This window comes from Dendropsophus ebraccatus, chromosome 4 (genome assembly GCF_027789765.1).
Source record: "Dendropsophus ebraccatus isolate aDenEbr1 chromosome 4, aDenEbr1.pat, whole genome shotgun sequence".
Taxonomy (NCBI): domain Eukaryota; kingdom Metazoa; phylum Chordata; class Amphibia; order Anura; family Hylidae; genus Dendropsophus; species Dendropsophus ebraccatus.
Window position 1 is genome coordinate 170,727,445 of NC_091457.1, and position 17,743 is coordinate 170,745,187.

Consider the following 17,743-nt stretch of genomic DNA (forward strand, 5'->3'; position numbering starts at 1 on the left):
GCAAAACTGGGAAAAAAATTAATTGTGCTGTGAAATTAATAATAAAGTGCCTTTTTTTTTTTCAACAGTTTATGCTGTTCGCCCTGTGATAAAACTGACATATGGTAAAACATTATCAATGTTCCTCAAGTCAGTGCGATTATAACGATAGACAACTTATGTAACTTTTAGTTTATCTGACTGATTTTTAAAACTTAAAAACTTTTTTTTAAGTAAATTAAAATTGCTCTATTCACCTCCTTATAACACTTTTATCCTTTGGTCTATGGGGCTGAGTGAGGTGTCATTTTTTGCGCCTTGATCTGTATTTTCTGTTGGCACCTTGCTTGTGTATATGCGACTTTTTGATCACTTTTTATTACAATTTTTCTAGATTTGATGTGACTAAAAATCATCAATTTTGCGTTTTTTTTCGCTTTATAAAATGGGAAAAAGGGGGTGATTTAAACTATTTCTATAGGAAGGGGCATTTTTATTATTAAAAATACTTTTTTTTTAATAAAGGGGACCTGTCACCCCCCCCATGCCGGGGGGACAGGCTCCCGAGCCCCCTATACTTACCTGATTGTGCCGGGTCCCGCTTCTTGAGCCGCTCCGGTGACGGAGATTTCAGTGCCCGAAGCCTGACACGTTCGCTTCTGAGATGAGTCCGACACTCATAGAGAATGAATGGAGCGTCGGACTCATCTCAGGGGCGCACGTGTCGGGCTTTGGACGCTGAAATCTGTCATCGGATCGTCTCAAGAAGCGGGATCTGGCGCGATCAGGTAAGTATAGGAGGCTCTAGTGGGGGGGTCGGGAGCCTGTCACCCCGGCACGGGGGGGGGGGGGGGGGTGTGTGACAGGTTCCCTTTAACTTATAGCTCCACTAGGGGGCAACATTGTACAGTTTACTGATCTCTTATAGGATTCAATGTAGTGTGTGTGTGTGTGTGTGTGTATATATATATATATATATATATATATATATATATATATATTAGGGCTGGGCGATTAATCGAGTTAATTCGATTAATTCGCCCAGAATTTGAGAATCGATTTGATTTTTTTAAAAATCGAATTAAAAAAAAATCATTTGATGCGTGCGGCCGCGAGGGAGGCACGTTCGTTGCGGCCTCCAGCTACTGAAGTCTGCCTGAGGAGGGAAAGCGCCCAGCAGCGTCCTCTGTCTCCGCTGCTGAACTGCCACCATAGCAGGACGAGTACACGTGCTCCCTCCCGGCCGCATGTGGAGGTCCCCCGAGGAGGCTGAAGAATTGGGTGATAGTGTCGCTACTAGAGCTGTACAGCTAAATCGGGGGTCTGCACTGCGCCCCCCGATCCGGCTGTATCACCCGATTCTTCAGCCTCCTCCGGGGATCTCCACGTGCGGCCGGGAGGGAGGGAGTGACTGTATTCGTCCTGCTATGGGGGCGGGTCAGCAGCGGGGACAGAGGACGCTGCTGGGCGCTCTCCCTCCTCAGGCAGACTTCAGTAGCTGGAGGCTGAAGGGTCTGGTGATAATGTCGCTGCGGGTGCTGTAGCCGTACATCGGGATCGGGGGGCGCAGTGCAGACCCCCGATCCCACTGTACAGCTCCAGCACCTGCACCGACACTATCACCCTCCACACCCGATTCTTCAAACTCCTCCGGGGACCTCCATATGCGACCGGGAGGGGATATTCGGCTCAGCGGCGGGAGGAGGAGCCCAGGCCCATGCTCCCTTCCCCTCCCCCCCAGTGTGCCCCATGCTCCCCTCCCCCCCAGTGTGCCCTATGCTCCCCTCCCCCCCCCCAGTGTGCCCCATGCTCCCCTCCCCCCCCCAGTGTGCCCCATGCTCGCTCCCCCCCCCCCCAGTCACCAAGGTTTCATGGGGCCTCATGCTACTAGCTATGTCTCTGCCCCTTATCTATTCCTGTACTACTACACCTCTCATCTATTCCTGTACTACTACATCTTTCATCTGTTCCTGTACTACTACTACTACACCCCTTATCCACTATGCCTCCACAATACACGTGTCTCAAACATCATTAAAATAGTATCTGATGCTGCAAATAGAAAAATATTGTTTATTTAGCAAAAATAATAATAATAAATCGAGATTTAAATCGAGAATCGTCCAAAAAAGAATTTAAATCGAGATTTAATTTTTTGGCCATATCGCCCAGCCCTAATATATATATATATATATATATATATATATTACATCAAATCCATTTTTCTGCAGATAATTCTGGAGCCCAAAGGAATCGATCTGCGAGTCGGGATCAGCATCACAATGACGCTGAGCCCTGGCCTGAGAAGTAACGATGTTCCGGCTTTGGATAATTTCCACCACAGCACCACCAATGATGCGTTTTAAGGACATTTAAATGCAGCTGTCATTTAAGTGTCTACTTAGCGGGGGCAGTGATTGGCCCAGGCCCGCTGATGGCCGCAGTCTCCAGCTGCAGAGAGGGATTATGTGGTGAGCCCTCTCTGTACCCCAGTAGGGATTTTATGATATTTAGGGGGGCAATTACTTTTTTACATGGTTGACATAGGCTTTACATAAATATCTTGTGTAAATAGGAGGATCATATGGAGCGGCTTTGTTAGGTGATTTCTTGTGTTCTCTTTATCTTAAGGTAAACTTAGATGATCAGAAACTGAGGGGCAAATCCTTTTTACAGCACTTTACAGCTGTACTTTAGTGTAAGAGTAACTTGGATTAAGAGCGTTTTTCTTAAGAGATCACAGATTTTCAAAATTGTAACTTGGTGTAAGAGCATTGCTTTGGTGTAAAAGCTTCCTGTACTGGGTGGGAGGGGGAGTGGGGGAGGGGCATGGTCTGCATAGCGGGGTCTACAGCCCTGTACTCTGTCCCAGGAAGTCTTCTTCACCTTCCAAATCATAGCAAATCTATTTCAGACTGGGGCTTACATCAGGGGACAGGACTGTGGAGGTAATCTCTTTATAGCTGTAACCCCTCTCTCCCCGGACAGAGTGCTGCATGTATGTGCCCACATCTGTCCTGCTCATTCCTTCATGCTCCCTGCAGTCTCTGTCCCCCCTTGTGTTTCCCATCCTCTCCATTATGGGGATCTGCAGCTCCATCCTGTATCTAAAAGCTGCTGCTGCTGTGTTATCAGGGTTATACAGTTACTATACATTATACACCACATGCTGATTGCTATACTGTACAGTAACTTATATATCACATATCCAGCTGCTGTGTTATCAGGGTTATACAGTTACTATACATTATATACCACATGCTGCTATACTGTACAGTAACTTATATATCACATATCCAGCTGCTGCTGTGTTATCAGGGTTATACAGTTACTATACATTATATACCACATGCTGATTGCTATACTGTACAGTAACTTATATATCACATATCCAGCTGCTGTGTTATCAGCGTTATACAGTTACTATACATTATATACCACATGCTGCTATACTGTACAGTAACTTATATATCACATATACAGCTGCTGTGTTATCAGGGTTATACAGTTACTATACATTATATACCACATGCTGCTATACTGTACAGTAACTTATATATCACATATCCAGCTGTTGTGTTATCAGGGTTATACAGTTACTATACATTATATACCACATGCTGATTGCTATACTGTACAGTAACTTATATATCACATATCCAGCTGCAGTGTTATCAGGGTTATACAGTTACTATACATTATATACCACATGCTGCTATACTGTACAGTAACTTATATATCACATATCCAGCTGCTGTGTTATCAGGGTTATACAGTTACTATACATTATACACCACATGCTGATTGCTATACTGTACAGTAACTTATATATCACATATCCAGCTGCTGTGTTATCAGGGTTATACAGTTACTATACATTATATACCACATGCTGCTATACTGTACAGTAACTTATATATCACATATCCAGCTGCTGTGTTATCAGGGTTATACAGTTACTATACATTATACACCACATGCTGATTGCTATACTGTACAGTAACTTATATATCACATATCCAGCTGCTGTGTTATCAGGGTTATACAGTTACTATACATTATACACCACATGCTGCTATACTGTACAGTAACCTATATATCACATATCCAGCTGCTGTGTTATCAGGGTTATACAGTTACTATACATTATACACCACATGCTGCTATACTGTACAGTAACTTATATATCACATATCCAGCTGCTGCTGTGTTATCAGGGTTATACAATTACTATACATTATATACCACATGCTGCTATACTGTACAGTAACATATCACATATCCAGCTGCTGCTGTGTTATCAGGGTTATACAGTTACTATACATTATACACCACATGCTGCTATACTGTACAGTAACTTATACATCACATATCCAGCTGCAGTGTTATCAGGGTTATACAGTTACTATACATTATATTCCACATGCTGCTATACTGTACAGTAACTTATATATCACATATCCAGCTGCAGTGTTATCAGGGTTATACAGTTACTATACATTATATACCACATGCTGCTATACTGTACAGTAACTTATATATCACATATCCAGCTGCTGTGTTATGAGGGTTATACAGTTACTATACATTATATACCACATGCTGATTGCTATACAGACCTGATACTTTACCCACCTTGATGTCAGTGGTCTCTTCTGTGGCTTGTCTCACTGTGACTGCTGTGTAACCTTCAGGAGCAGCTAAAGGCAAAGTCTTTCATTTTATGGAGAATGATAGAATATAATTCACGTCAGAAGATCTCTCCTCATTCACAGAAACTCAAGTCACTCAAGTTTAAGAGAAACTTTTATTGCATTCATTATTCAAAATAGCATAATAAATTTGAGAGGGGCCAGACGGCCCGGACGTGGTGCAACAAACTAGACAAAAATAACATTTAACCTCTCAAAATGTCATAATCCATTGTATCCAAGCGACTGCATCACTGAACGATAAGAGATTAAGAAAATAAAATCTCTGGTTATTGCCCTCCTAGAATTAGGAAAAGTAAATCAAGAGCGGATTTTGTGCGCGGACACAAAAATATCAAGTTTTCTGTTATGTGGTGCAGTTCGTTCTATGCTGCGTCTGTAGAAGGTGGAACAAAAACATATAAACCATCAAAAAAGATGAATCTACATTTTTCAGCAAAGCACAATGAATCATAAAATGTGATCGATAGAACTGAGTCCCTGTGGAGCTCGCTCACAACACAACGGGGAAACTTCCATAGATGTGATGGTAAACGTCCCTGTGACACCCCCCCACCCCCCCATGTGGATGAAGGTGAATGGCATTAACTATGCAAAGCAATATTAATTATTCAGGATCAGCAGGATCGTCTATTTACCATGCCAGAATTATCCTCTACTCTTCTAAAACCATTGGATTTGTGAAGTGCATAAAAAACACTATCAAAAAAACCTGAGTGAATAGTTCAGAATACCAGCCGCAAGGGCCAAGGTACGCAGTTTGTTCCAAAGGATCCTCTCAATAGGCTTTACCTGTGCCACATTAATTATTCACAGCTGAGACAATGTCATTCGTATGCAAGGCACCCGACGTGGTAACACCCTCAATGACAAGTATACAATGCAGTCAGAATGCCGGGTTCACGCTCTACAACATCTGTCAGGGCCTGAAGAGCACGCTTCAGTTCTCTATAAAAAATCTTACCCCATAAGCCTCCTCCTCCCGGTCAAAATACTGTTGTTTTGCCCATACCCAAGGACTGGACAGCAAATCCTTACAATCTTGTAAAAAAATAAAATAAAAAAAATTGGTTTATGATGTGAATGTGACCCCTCTGATCTCTCCAGTAGAAGAGGGTAGATCGAAACCAATGGGTTGAGATGCCGTCTCCGCCAATGTGTGTGGGTCCTTTAGGTGAGCAGACGATCCCATAAAGAGGACTGCTGAGACAGGGTGTCATAGGGACATCTACAGCTCTGCTACATGGACATCCTACCCAGCCTAGACAGCTCTGCCAGCTAATAGTACCAGTTAGCCCGACTGCAGAGGTTGGATGGTGGAATCTTAAGCTGGTCATACATTTCTAATTTTTTAGTCAATAGTTGTCTCTCCCATCGCCCCTCACACATATGCACACTCAGCTACCAAAAGTTTATAGGGGTATGTATCATTCGTTTCGCGCCATTATTTTAGTGAAATAGGTTTTTTGCCTACAGTGTATATTTTTTCCCAGCATTTATCAAGCCGTTTGAGCAGTTTACACCAACTATACCATATTTTTTCATTCGGAGGGGGCATGGTTTTAGATTAGCTACTTTTTGACCAGATTTGTTATGTACCATCTTTTTGTTTTGCGCAAAAATGATTGTGCAGCAGTCAGACTCTGACAGTTTGTGAGCCAAAAAATGCACAAACTGAGAAATTTTTATCAAGGCCTGTGCTCCTTATGATATTTGAGCATGGACCGGAGATTTTTGCACAGCACAGAAAAAGTGTACAAGCACAAAATGTTCTGAATTGGATAAAGGCACTGCCAGACATTTGTCTCGTCCAGTCGGAAGGCCCCCACATACGTTAGCTGATTGGTCCATAGCGGACATTATTATATGAGGCCAGCTATAGTGAGCAGGCATGCACTGTTTTCGGCTGTAGGTAAATTGCTAATATCCAGAATTCCCGTTAGCTGCCCTAAGCTCATATATTCACATTTTATCAAGTATATAGCAGGATCTGAATGTAACATAAAGCACCTCAGCACAAGGCTTTCACCATTATTCACATTTCTTTTACATTTAGTTTGCATCAAGTTAAGCAGCCTTCAAAAGAAGGAGATTAGGGGAAGAATACCTGCTGAACCCATGCCACGTAGTGCACAGTGGGTGGAGTAAAGGGAAGCGACATCACAGTAGAGCAACATCACTTGTGTCCTTGTTCTTCTGTGGTAGAACCCTAAAAATAATGTATTTTCACCTGGTGTACATTAAAAGTCATAAGAATCAGCTTATAAGTCTGTGGCATGTCAGAGGCAAATGACTAACACTTACATTGTCCATGTTGTGACCACAAAACCCTAGCCGTATTGTGCTTCATACAACCCTAAGGTGATCTAAGCTCCATACAATCCTAGGGTGAACTCCCTTCTATACAACTCTAAAGCTGGCCATACGCATAGGATTTTCATTGGCTATATGAACGCTTGTGACAAAAACATGCCAGACTAGACTGGCAGATCACTGTTGGTTTTTTAAAAAGAAAAAAAAAACAAAGTAAGCAAATGATTGACTGAATTTGGCCGACCATGTCACTGTCTGTTTCAGCTGCAGTTTGCTAAATATCACACTCTCAGCCATCACAAGGTGTCATTTTCAAACCATTGTCATCTGATAAAGCCAAAATCAGTCATTTCGGCTGACCATTGTGTTATGTGTACGGCCAGCTCCGTACAACTCTTCAGTGAAGGGAGTTTATTTCTATCGGTAAATATGGCCGCCATACCAGTGCACTGCTGCTAAAGGAATAAAACATGCAAAATCCAGTGTATCTTTTATTTTCAGATAAAACACCACTGACAGATCCTCAGCCCCGAACACCAAGGCATAGCGGCTTTGAGTAAATTCTGTTCAGCGACAGTAGAAAGGCCAGGTATAAGAAAACGCTTCCCCGCAAATCGGAAAAGACGATAATCGCTACAGAACAAAGCAAGAGGATAATAAGGGATTATAAGGAAGAATTCCTGGAGATCACCATCGTGGAGCAGCGGCACAATACTCTCTGTGTTCCACGTGTGAGGTAAGATTACAGGTCGGCACAATGCCTTCACATGAGCAAAACAATTGAAGTCCAAAATTGCAGATTTTCTTGCTATAATTTTATGTCACTTTTTATAACTTTTTTGTAAGTTTTAATCCGATATTTTTTCAGCAGTTGATTGAACATTCCTGTAACCTGAGGGCAACGTGAACTGTGTAGAACAGCCTTTAGATTACAATGTGCCCTTCTGCTCTTATGTAGAGGGACAGCTTGCCTACAATACATAGAGAGACTCCTTGCCTACAATACGTAGAGAGACTCCTTGCCTACAATACGTAGAGAGACTCCTTGCCTACAATACGTAGAGAGACTCCTTGCCTACAATACGTAAAGAGACTCTTTGCCTACAATACGTAGAGGGACATCTTGCCTACAATACGTAGAGAGAAGCCTTGCCTACAATACGTAGAGAGAAGCCTTGCCTACAATACGTAGAGAGAAGCCTTGCCTACAATATGTAGAGAGAAGCCTTGCCTACAATACGTAGAGAGAAGCCTTGCCTACAATACGTAGAGAGAAGCCTTGCCTACAATACGTAGAGAGACACCTAGGGGGAGATTTATGAAACTGTTGTAAAGTAGAATTGTCTTAGTCGCCCCTAGCAATCAATCAGATCACAATTTTTATTTTTTAAAGAATCTGTGAGGAATGAAAGATGGAATCTGATTGGTTTCCAAGGGCGACTAAGACAATTCTACTTTACAACAGTTTGATAAATCTCCCCCCTTGTCTACAATACGTAGAGACGCCTTGGTGGGTTGAGGAGATGTCCTCCTGACCTCAGAGTTACAAGCAACATTGGCACCTGTATCGTCTTCTTCCTAACCATATAAAAAGGCAACTGTTGTTAATCACACAGATTTCCCATTGGAAATCCATGTAAAGTCAAATGTGATCATAAGGAACACACGGGGCAAACTTTACGGATGCCACTCTCTCTAGTAATTCTTCCAATAGCATTTCACATACTGTAACATGGTGTATGAACGTCTTATACAAAGCAATCTATGATAACCAAGAAGTAGAAGATACATTTTGTGTGTTTTACACTTTCTTCCATTATTATCCACTCCTGGCTTTGGCTTCTATAGATCCCTCATAGAGATTCCTAAGACTGATGTCAGGATAGCCAGAGGAGCGGTCATATGGGTACCAGCAGAACATGAAGAAAACACCGCACTGTGGGAAGGCGATTGGCCCGGCTCAGTGTGTGCACCAGCTTCGTGCTGTGACCACAATAAAAAAAATAAATTTCTTCTTTAAACCCTCACACAAAGAAAACGGGAGCTGCAGAAGAGTGTTTAGTAAATGTAAGGTTAAAATAAAACATCTGCCCATCTGGATCAGCCCATGACCCTGCAGTGATGATCTAGAGGAAGATAAAACCCTCCATGAGGTAGAAGCGACTTCTCGGCTCCAGATCTGCCCATCAGAGTAAATGACTTTGATACTTTTAGCTCATAAGAAATTGCTGAGGACAAGCACATCTGTATGCCTCGCCGGGTGCCAGCTGGCAGAAATCTGCTTTAGCAAAGAGAAAATCATGCAAATTGATTCTTATACAGTGATCCTACAAAAATGCTAAAAAAAATAAATAATGTAAATAAAAAATACGGGAGCATCGAGATTTTATAGGAATTTTCAAGGTATCAAAATCTATTAAAAATGAAGAAAAACGCAGCCTTCATTTCAACACATTCAAAATACTGTTCAAGTGATCGTCAAGCAGTGCGAGCCAGCGGGACAACTATAAAAACATTCAATTCTACCATCTAGAGCCACCATCTTTTACCCTTTTCTGGAGTGAGCAAAGCTTTCACCTGTATGGGATAGTAGAGATCTGCAAATGTCTTCTGTACTTCTGCTCCAAAACCTTTCCCTTTACAAACAATGGTGATTCAGAATAGACGGGGAGCGGGAGCGCAGAGATAACATGTTACTGGCTACAGTATACAAGGGTTGTTCACAGCGCCTCGGGTTTGTCAAAGGAGTTTCACAACAGCCCTATGAGGCTAAGTTCCCAAACATGTTCAGGGTATGTAAAATGAACATTTGTGGCACATACATCTGACCTAGACATGGGTCCCAAGGCCAATAGAATAACCTTTTGGCCTCTGCCAGCCCAATATACATTGGAATACCATAACTGTACTGAAAGTGCACTTCTTGAACAAAAAAAGCTATTGGGGTAGCAGAAGTTAGATTATCGCCAAATATGCAATGGTAAAGCTAACTTCCACCACATATGTAAGTTATAGAAGCCTTCAGCACCTTACACGGTATGTCTATTTGTTTTCATCTATCAGACTAAAGAAAGGCTGGTATATATGTAAGTTACATATTTTTAGGTAGACCCGCCCATGAGGAGCTTAAGTCAGACTCACACCAATGAAAAGGTGTACTGACAAAAGAAAATCTTCTCCCATTATTTCTCCCCAGAACATCACTGGCTCCTTTCACTTCGTATTGTCACTTTGACAATATGCTTTCCTCTGTTGTGAATGTAGGATCCAAATGCTTACATAAAGCCATATCTGCCACTAAGTGACATTTTCCTATAACCTTCTAATATTGTTTACAAATTTATTATGAGGCTGAAGTTGTGGTGCTGCAGATCTAATGCATCTGTAAATGTGGATTGTCAGTAAGTCTATAAGCAATAAGGTAACCGTTGGGGCGCAACGTTCCTAATATTTCAGTAGTACAGTCGTCTATTTGTGGTAAGGGTGATTATATGGGATTGGGTTGGATTTTTATGCCCACGTTATCTTTTTATGGAGACCCTAGTTTGGACCTTTGCACATTAGGTTCAGGAGATCTGCTCTCCTAAACCATAGGAGGATCCCAACACATTTGAGACAAAAGAAACGTCTGTTTACAGTTCCCTAGGCATTGTCCCCTCCCAAGCCTGAGCCAAGACCCCATCCACCTTTGGATGTTAAAAGACGTACTGGAGGGTTATGTGCACAAGGCCTTCAATAACAAAACAAAACACGACTAATGAGCTTCGACTTTCCTACCAATCAACTTCATTCTGCCAACCAACATCTACATCAGTATACAATAAGGATAGAAAGGGCACCAAGCGTCAGGTTATAGACGCATTACAAACCCTAAGCCTCCCGGTCAGATATATTATAGACACCTACAGTGAGAACAAAACTGTCGGGAAAGATGTGCTCGCTCTTTGGAACAGTGTTGAGGAAGGGCGTGAACATGATTGAGAAACATTACGAAGAGGTAATCATGGAAGTTCTTAAAATACATTTTATGTCGGGAGGAAAAAAAAAACATGCAAGTCCTGGCAGAGGCTGCAACATCTAAAGGATGGAAGAATGGAAGACACAAGTCTGTCGCTTCTACTTGGCTTTGCCATTTTTCTGAGTTTTGGTCAATACACCACCAGGATGATATAGGACTTTATAGCATCCCTTTGTGATTTTCATCATCCACATAACGTTCATAATATCCAGGGAGACGCTGGAGATGATCCAGGCACATTGCGCACCCAAGCCCAGTCTATGAAAAGCCTCAGTGCCAAAAGTAGAAAAAACACGGCTGTAATAGGTGGGGATAACGGCTATCCTAACAATGAAGAAGACCACTGTCATCAAGACGCCATTCACCATATTAGGCAGCGAGTGCTTCTGGTATCCCAGCACCTCGAAGAACCACCTGAAAACCCAAGAGAAGCCAAACCATTAATGAGAGACAGCAGGCAGATGGGGAAGTATATACAAAGAGATGAACATCATACAATCACACACTATAAACTCCTCTGTCTGGATCTTAGCACAAAAGCTCAATTGTCTACAATGATAGATACAGAAGAAATATGTAGACGAGTTTCCTTACATAAAAGTTAGGGAAAAACTATAGAGTGATGGTGACAAATGAACAAGACAAAGTGTAACCAGACGCTGTCGCAGAGCAAGTGGTATCCAGTGTATAGAGAGAATCACGGCAAAGGTCACTTTACATTATCACAATTATAAATCCGGTAGATGATGATGGAGGTAAGAGAAGACAGACTGGGACCTGTAGTACTTATGGTGAATGTTGTTCTTCTATGTCCTAGTGTGGATTGCGTCATGGATCCCCCCACCACCCGGCAGCAGATATGACAGGAGAGCATAATGTGCGCTCCGGTCATCGCATCTGAAAACTACTCACCTACTCCCTCGTGCCAGCTGGCTTATGTTCACCAGAAATGGCATGGACCACACTGCCTTCTTCTCCTGGCGCCAGCACAAATCAGCATAGTCCACGCCACTTCCGGTGAGCGTGTGTAAGCGGGCCGGCATAGGGGCCGTAGGTGAGTAGTTGTCAGATGTGCTTCTGTCATCTCTGCTGCCAGGGGGCTGCACTTCTAGGGGATCTGTGCCGTGATCCTTGTCCGGTCATCGTGGTGCGGATTGTGTGAATGAGGCCTAAAAAATGAATAGACTCTGGCCACCTGGAGTGATACAGATGATATGCAGCTCATCCCTTGATTTTGTAAAAGTAAAAGAAGCGCTCCATGAAAAACATTATCTTCTGCCCTAATAGCAATGTAGATTAGAAATAGCAGCCTTGTCTTATGGCGGTTGCATCACTGAACTAGGAGTTTCTTTCAGCGCCTTCTGTTAATCTGGCCATACACATTAGCTGAACCTGTTGATTTCATGTAATGTGCATGGCAGCCTCCCAACTTTTCCTCGATGGCAGATGGTAGAGGAGAGATGGGTCAGGCATGTTGGATTTGAACTGCCTAATTCTTTTTGAGGAGATAGGTTTCCAACAGAAGCGTCTGTAAGGAACAGAGGAGCCTGGAGGAGGGAATAAAGATGACTGGAGGAGAACAGAGAAGTCTGAAAGGGGAATCTGGAGAGGACAGAAAGTTTGGAGTGGGAGACCGAACAATCTAGAGGGGAGAAAAAGGAGTCAGAGTCTGGGGGGGTCTGACACCAGATTACCCTTCTCTAGTCACAATACTTGAATGCTCAGCTGAACCAAATGTGCAAGTGTATGGGCTGGATTGTGAGACATAGGGCCCTATTCCACGGGCCGAGCAACAATGTAAACGAGCGCCGATCTGATAGATCGCCGCTCGTTTACTGGGCCTATTCCACGGCCCTGATGATCGTTAAGCGAGAGCTGCAGGGACATTGTTACCGATGTCCTTGCAGCAATACATTACCTGTCCAGGCTTCTCCTGCGCTCCGTCTTCCTCCCTGGGTCCAGCGCTGCAGCAGCTTCGGTGCGGCCTGAGCTGTCAGACCACTCAGCCAATCACTGGCCGCGGCGGTCCCGGCCTGTGATTGGCTGAGGGGTCTGACAGCTCAGTCAGGCCGCTCCGGAGCTGCTGATGCTGCGAGTGGGACCCGGGGAGAAAGACGCAGTGGAGGAGAAGCCCGGACAGGTAAAGTATGGTGCTTCTCAAATAGTCGGTCACCCGCCGCGCACCGCTATTCCACCGTAGCAATGCGCGGTGGGGGACCGATGATTTTAGGTCTGGCCCTAAATGAACAATCAGCCGATGACACGATCATCGGCTGATCGTTCTCTCTATTCCACCGAACAATAATTGGCCGAATGGAGCTGATTTGGCCAATTATCACTCCTGTGGAGGGGCCCATAGCTGCTGGCAACCAAGCATTCGGCTGACATCTTATGTTGGGGTAATTGCTTATAATATGCCTTATAATACATTGCCTCGTGTATTAGGGTCCTAACAAGAGGATTGGAATGGAGCTTCTAACCTACAATCTGCATTACCAACAGGGCAGGACATTTTTCCCCGAATGCTTCTTTAAGGGCACATGTTAAAGGCTGAATCTTGCTTTTGTGGAATGGTGCACATATGGAGCCAAGCACAGGAGCCGATTCTGTCCAGTAGGATCAGGAAGGAATAAGATCCTGCCCTCAGCTCACGCACAGACAGGAGTCAGAGTCAGTATACACATAGTATAACACAAAAAGGTTTTGACCTACCGTTGATTGACAAAAGGTGTAGAGAATTCAGCTAAAAGACGGAAATTGCCAAAATATGGCAACATGCCTTCACCCTGGAAAATGAAGCAAAGAGGTAAAAACATCTGTTGTGATCATTTGTCATGTTAGATTGGTTATCCAGCCATTCCCAGGATAAGCCATGGATATGAGATTGGTGGGGCTAGGACAGGCACAGCACCTTTTTCATGTTTCATTGAAAGGGACAATCCCATAATGCCTTACACCACTACAAATAGTACAGTGATTGCAAGGACGAGCCGCCACAAAGAGTAAAGAGGCAGCAGTACTCGCACCAGCAGCATAGCCCCTACAAACTGCTAAACAGCGCCAGGACCCCCGAAGATCTATTATTAAGGGCCTATACTGAGCGTACGTATTGCACAGCCAGAGACCACCTTCATAGTAACAAGAGAAAGGAGATTCTGAAGCAGTAACAACTAGATCCATGGAGGCTGCTGTGTATACAGTACAGAATCGGCAGAGCACATGGATAAGGGCCAAATCTTTATACACATTCACATATTGCACACCATGAGTGGTTCACGGGCCATCCTAGTGTATACAGGGTAATACAAGATGGCGGCTCTCAACCTGGCATGTTGGACATTGGCGCACAACCTTACCTTTCCCAGTCCCACAATAAGAACTTACCCTGTGGCTCTTCCATCGCTACCAAAAACCATTTCCACTCATCATGACTGTCACATAAAAGGTGGCACAGGGAGCAACAATTACATTCCGCCTTTAATATTTCCATAGGTTGCTTGCTTGCTCTGGGCAAAACTTTTTATCATGTTTCAGACATTTTCTCTGTAAAACTAAATTCAATTAAAGTCATAGGAAACTATCATGGATGCTGAGTCAGGCGTTGCTCATACCCACATGCCCTTAGTCACCTGACAGATGCCAAGAGTTTCTCTTTGGTATATGTTGGTGTTTTCTGTAATGTTGTATAGAAAGCCATAGGTCACTGCACTTTTCTACACATCCCATGGTGGCCATAAATAGCAAGAGTTTGGCACCTGAATGAACCTGAGGATCCTGCTGTGTGACAACCAGAATGCAACTACTGCAAGAGAAGGCCTGAAAGGTGCTGACAGCAAGATGTAAGGGCAGCCGTCACCCGACAAGCTGGAGGCAAAGCAGAGACTCTCAAGACACCACTACTGGCTCAAGGTGCAATGTTAAGGTAATGTCAGTGAAAATAGGGGTTGGACATGGAAGAAAATCACTGCCCGACCCATTAGTTCATGGAGAGATAAACTGCAGCCAAAGCAGTCTTGCTGTGTCTTACTCCTCTCCTTCACATAGAAAACAGAGGAACGCTCGACCCTGCTGAACATTGCTGTGTATGGGGAGGATGGGGGGCGGATGGGAGAGATAACTGATGGCCGGATGATCGAAGGTGTATGGCCACCTTTACTGCCCTCGTCCTGAATGGACAAGGAGAGTGAGTAAGTGATCTGACGGGGTAAGAGAAACAGTAAGTAGCCAAGGAAGTTATTGGAGTCCCACCACCTCCAGCATGAAGGCGGAGCGCTGCACTGACACTAGCAAGTAGAAGGCAACCAGTGCTGGGCAACTGTTTAAGGGCTCCCGACATCATCATTAATCACAATGCTGGGAGCTCCCAGGTCCAGTCTGCAGAACACCAGCCGTGTATAGATGGAATTCTACGTGAATTGTTCTGTCCATACAGTGTAGTGGGTGTTATCCCTTTATCCCCTCTATATATATGAAGGTATATGCTGAATGCCTGCAGCCAGATGTAATCAGATATCAGGTACTGGCACAGCAGATGTGAGGCCTATGTGGTGGAGAGCGAGAGCCGTCAGTGACTGTGGAGTACCTCAACGATGGTGTATAGTGAGGTGTGTGGCCCCGGTGTTAGGACCGCTCAGGGAAGTCTCACAACTAGAGGAAATAGAAGTTATTTGTCAGCATGGGTTTTGGTCATCCCGGGGCATCCCTGGCACAGGCGTACCTCACACAATGGCTCCATGACACACAATGATACAGACAACGTTCATGGAAAGGGAAAATGGAGAATGTGACAAACAAGACGTGTCAGAGACAAAATGAACAAACCAAATCCACTAAAAAGCCATTACTACCCCCACATAGAAACGGCCATATCAGAGGGGATATCCTGCTCAGCCGCCATATGTAGAGGAACCTCTGGACAGCATTGCTGTCACTATTGTCATGTCCTCAGCAAGTACATATAAAGGGACAGCCTGGCTGCAGGCCACTAAGATGGCCGTCCTCACGTTCTAGGCAGTAATACATTTTAGTGGACAAATGTTTCAGGCTACTTACTCTGTGTTAGTCAGTGGTCGTGGTAGTCGACCTGCAACAACTTCAGCTGTTAGGAAACTACTACACCCAGAGCGTCCTAACAGATTGCAAGGCATGCTGAGAGTTGTAGTTTCCTGACAGGCTTTCCAGCTAGTCAGTAAGCATAACCGCTATGGTTCTTACCCAGGTAGCACATCATGGTGGCGGACATGTTGATGATTTCTACGCTACACTGAGTGTGATCCACAAGCAATCAGAAACCTAGAAGGCAAGAGGTGACTTCAACGCAGCAGTGCGAAGCAGTCCTTATACCGGTACTCGTACATACTGGAGAATCCATATCACAGGGCAGTCTGGCTTATACTACAAGCACTACAGACAGACAAGTCAGTGACTGGTGGTTGATGGCGTATGGCAGTGCAGAGAGGTTAGAGCGCGGAGAGTAGTCAGGGTTAGTAGACGTGGAGACTTCCATCCATGCATTCAGGCTCTCCACTCATCACTCCCAGATAAGAGACAAGGTTCTGCGCAGGATTATGTGACTATAGTAGAACTCTCCTTCTAAAGTCCGACAAGATTCAACGGAAGTGGTCGGCAACGCGTGCGTGGTGGCACAACGTCCTGGCACTGCAGCGCACTGCAACTCTCACCCACCTGGAGCATCTCAGCAGCCCAGACTAGATGAGTGTCCATACATTGTGACCGCTGCTCACCACAGGACATGGACCAGGCCAAGCGCTATACTGAACGCGGTGTACGCTATACATCACAGTATATAGGGGCAAGAGTCCCGACTTTACCTCATACAGGACATGGACCACCCCAAGCACTATACTGAACGCGGTGTATGCTATACATCACAGTATATAGGGGCAGGAGTCCCGACTTTACCTCATACAGGACAATGACCAGGCCAAGCACTATACTGAACGCAGTGTACGCTATACATCACAGTATATAGGGGCAGGAGTCCCGACTTTACCTCATACAGGACATGGACCAGGCCAAGCACTATACTGAACGCAGTGTACGCTATACATCACAGTATATAGGGGCAGGAGTCCCGACTTTACCTCATACAGGACATGGACCAGGCCAAGCACTATACTGAACATGGTGTACGCTATACACAGTATATAGGGGCAGGAGTCCCGACTTAACCTCATACAGGACATGGAACACGCCAAGCACTATACTGAACGCAGTGTACGCTATACATCACAGTATATAGGGGCAGGAGTCCCGACTTTACCTCATACAGGACATGGACCACGCCAAGCACTATACTGAACACGGTGTACGCTATACATCACAGTATATAGGGGCAGGAGTCCCGACTTTACCTCATACAGGACATGAACCACGCCAAGCACTATACTGAACATGGTGTACGCTATACATCACAGTATATAGGGGCAGGAGTCCCGACTTTACCTCATACAGGACAATGACCAGGCCAAGCACTATACTGAACACATACCTCCCAACTGTCCCGGGTTCCGCGGCACAGTCCCGTTTTCGGGGTGCTGTCCCGCGGTCCCGGAACGGCACCCAGTGTCCCGCATTATATGTGGCCCCACCGAAAAAAAGCAATAAACCAATAACTCACCTGTCCGCCGGTCCCAGCAGCTCCTCTCCCGGCAGAGCGCGCACTCCCGTCATCCTCCGGGGTGGGCAGCGGGGTATACAG

The 17,743-nt window shown here is 44.6% G+C and overlaps 1 protein-coding gene and 1 long non-coding RNA gene across 2 annotated transcripts in view; one reads left to right on the forward strand and one right to left on the reverse strand.

Moving 5' to 3' along the window:
- LOC138789130 (uncharacterized) overlaps nt 1-9,323 on the forward strand; it is a 58,439-nt gene extending 49,116 nt beyond the window's left edge. Inside the window, exons 3-4 of the long non-coding RNA XR_011362704.1 lie at nt 7,506-7,740; nt 8,853-9,323. This is a non-coding gene — a long non-coding RNA (uncharacterized lncRNA). The remainder of the gene's footprint in view (nt 1-7,505; nt 7,741-8,852) is intronic.
- A 1,687-nt stretch (nt 9,324-11,010) lies between these two features.
- TLCD4 (TLC domain containing 4) overlaps nt 11,011-17,743 on the reverse strand; it is a 45,688-nt gene continuing 38,955 nt past the window's right edge. The window contains exons 6-7 of the mRNA XM_069967730.1: nt 13,735-13,808; nt 11,011-11,436 (exon numbers count right to left, since the gene is read on the reverse strand). Of these exons, the coding sequence (XP_069823831.1) occupies nt 11,121-11,436; nt 13,735-13,808 (390 nt within the window). The 3' untranslated portion in view covers nt 11,011-11,120. The remainder of the gene's footprint in view (nt 11,437-13,734; nt 13,809-17,743) is intronic.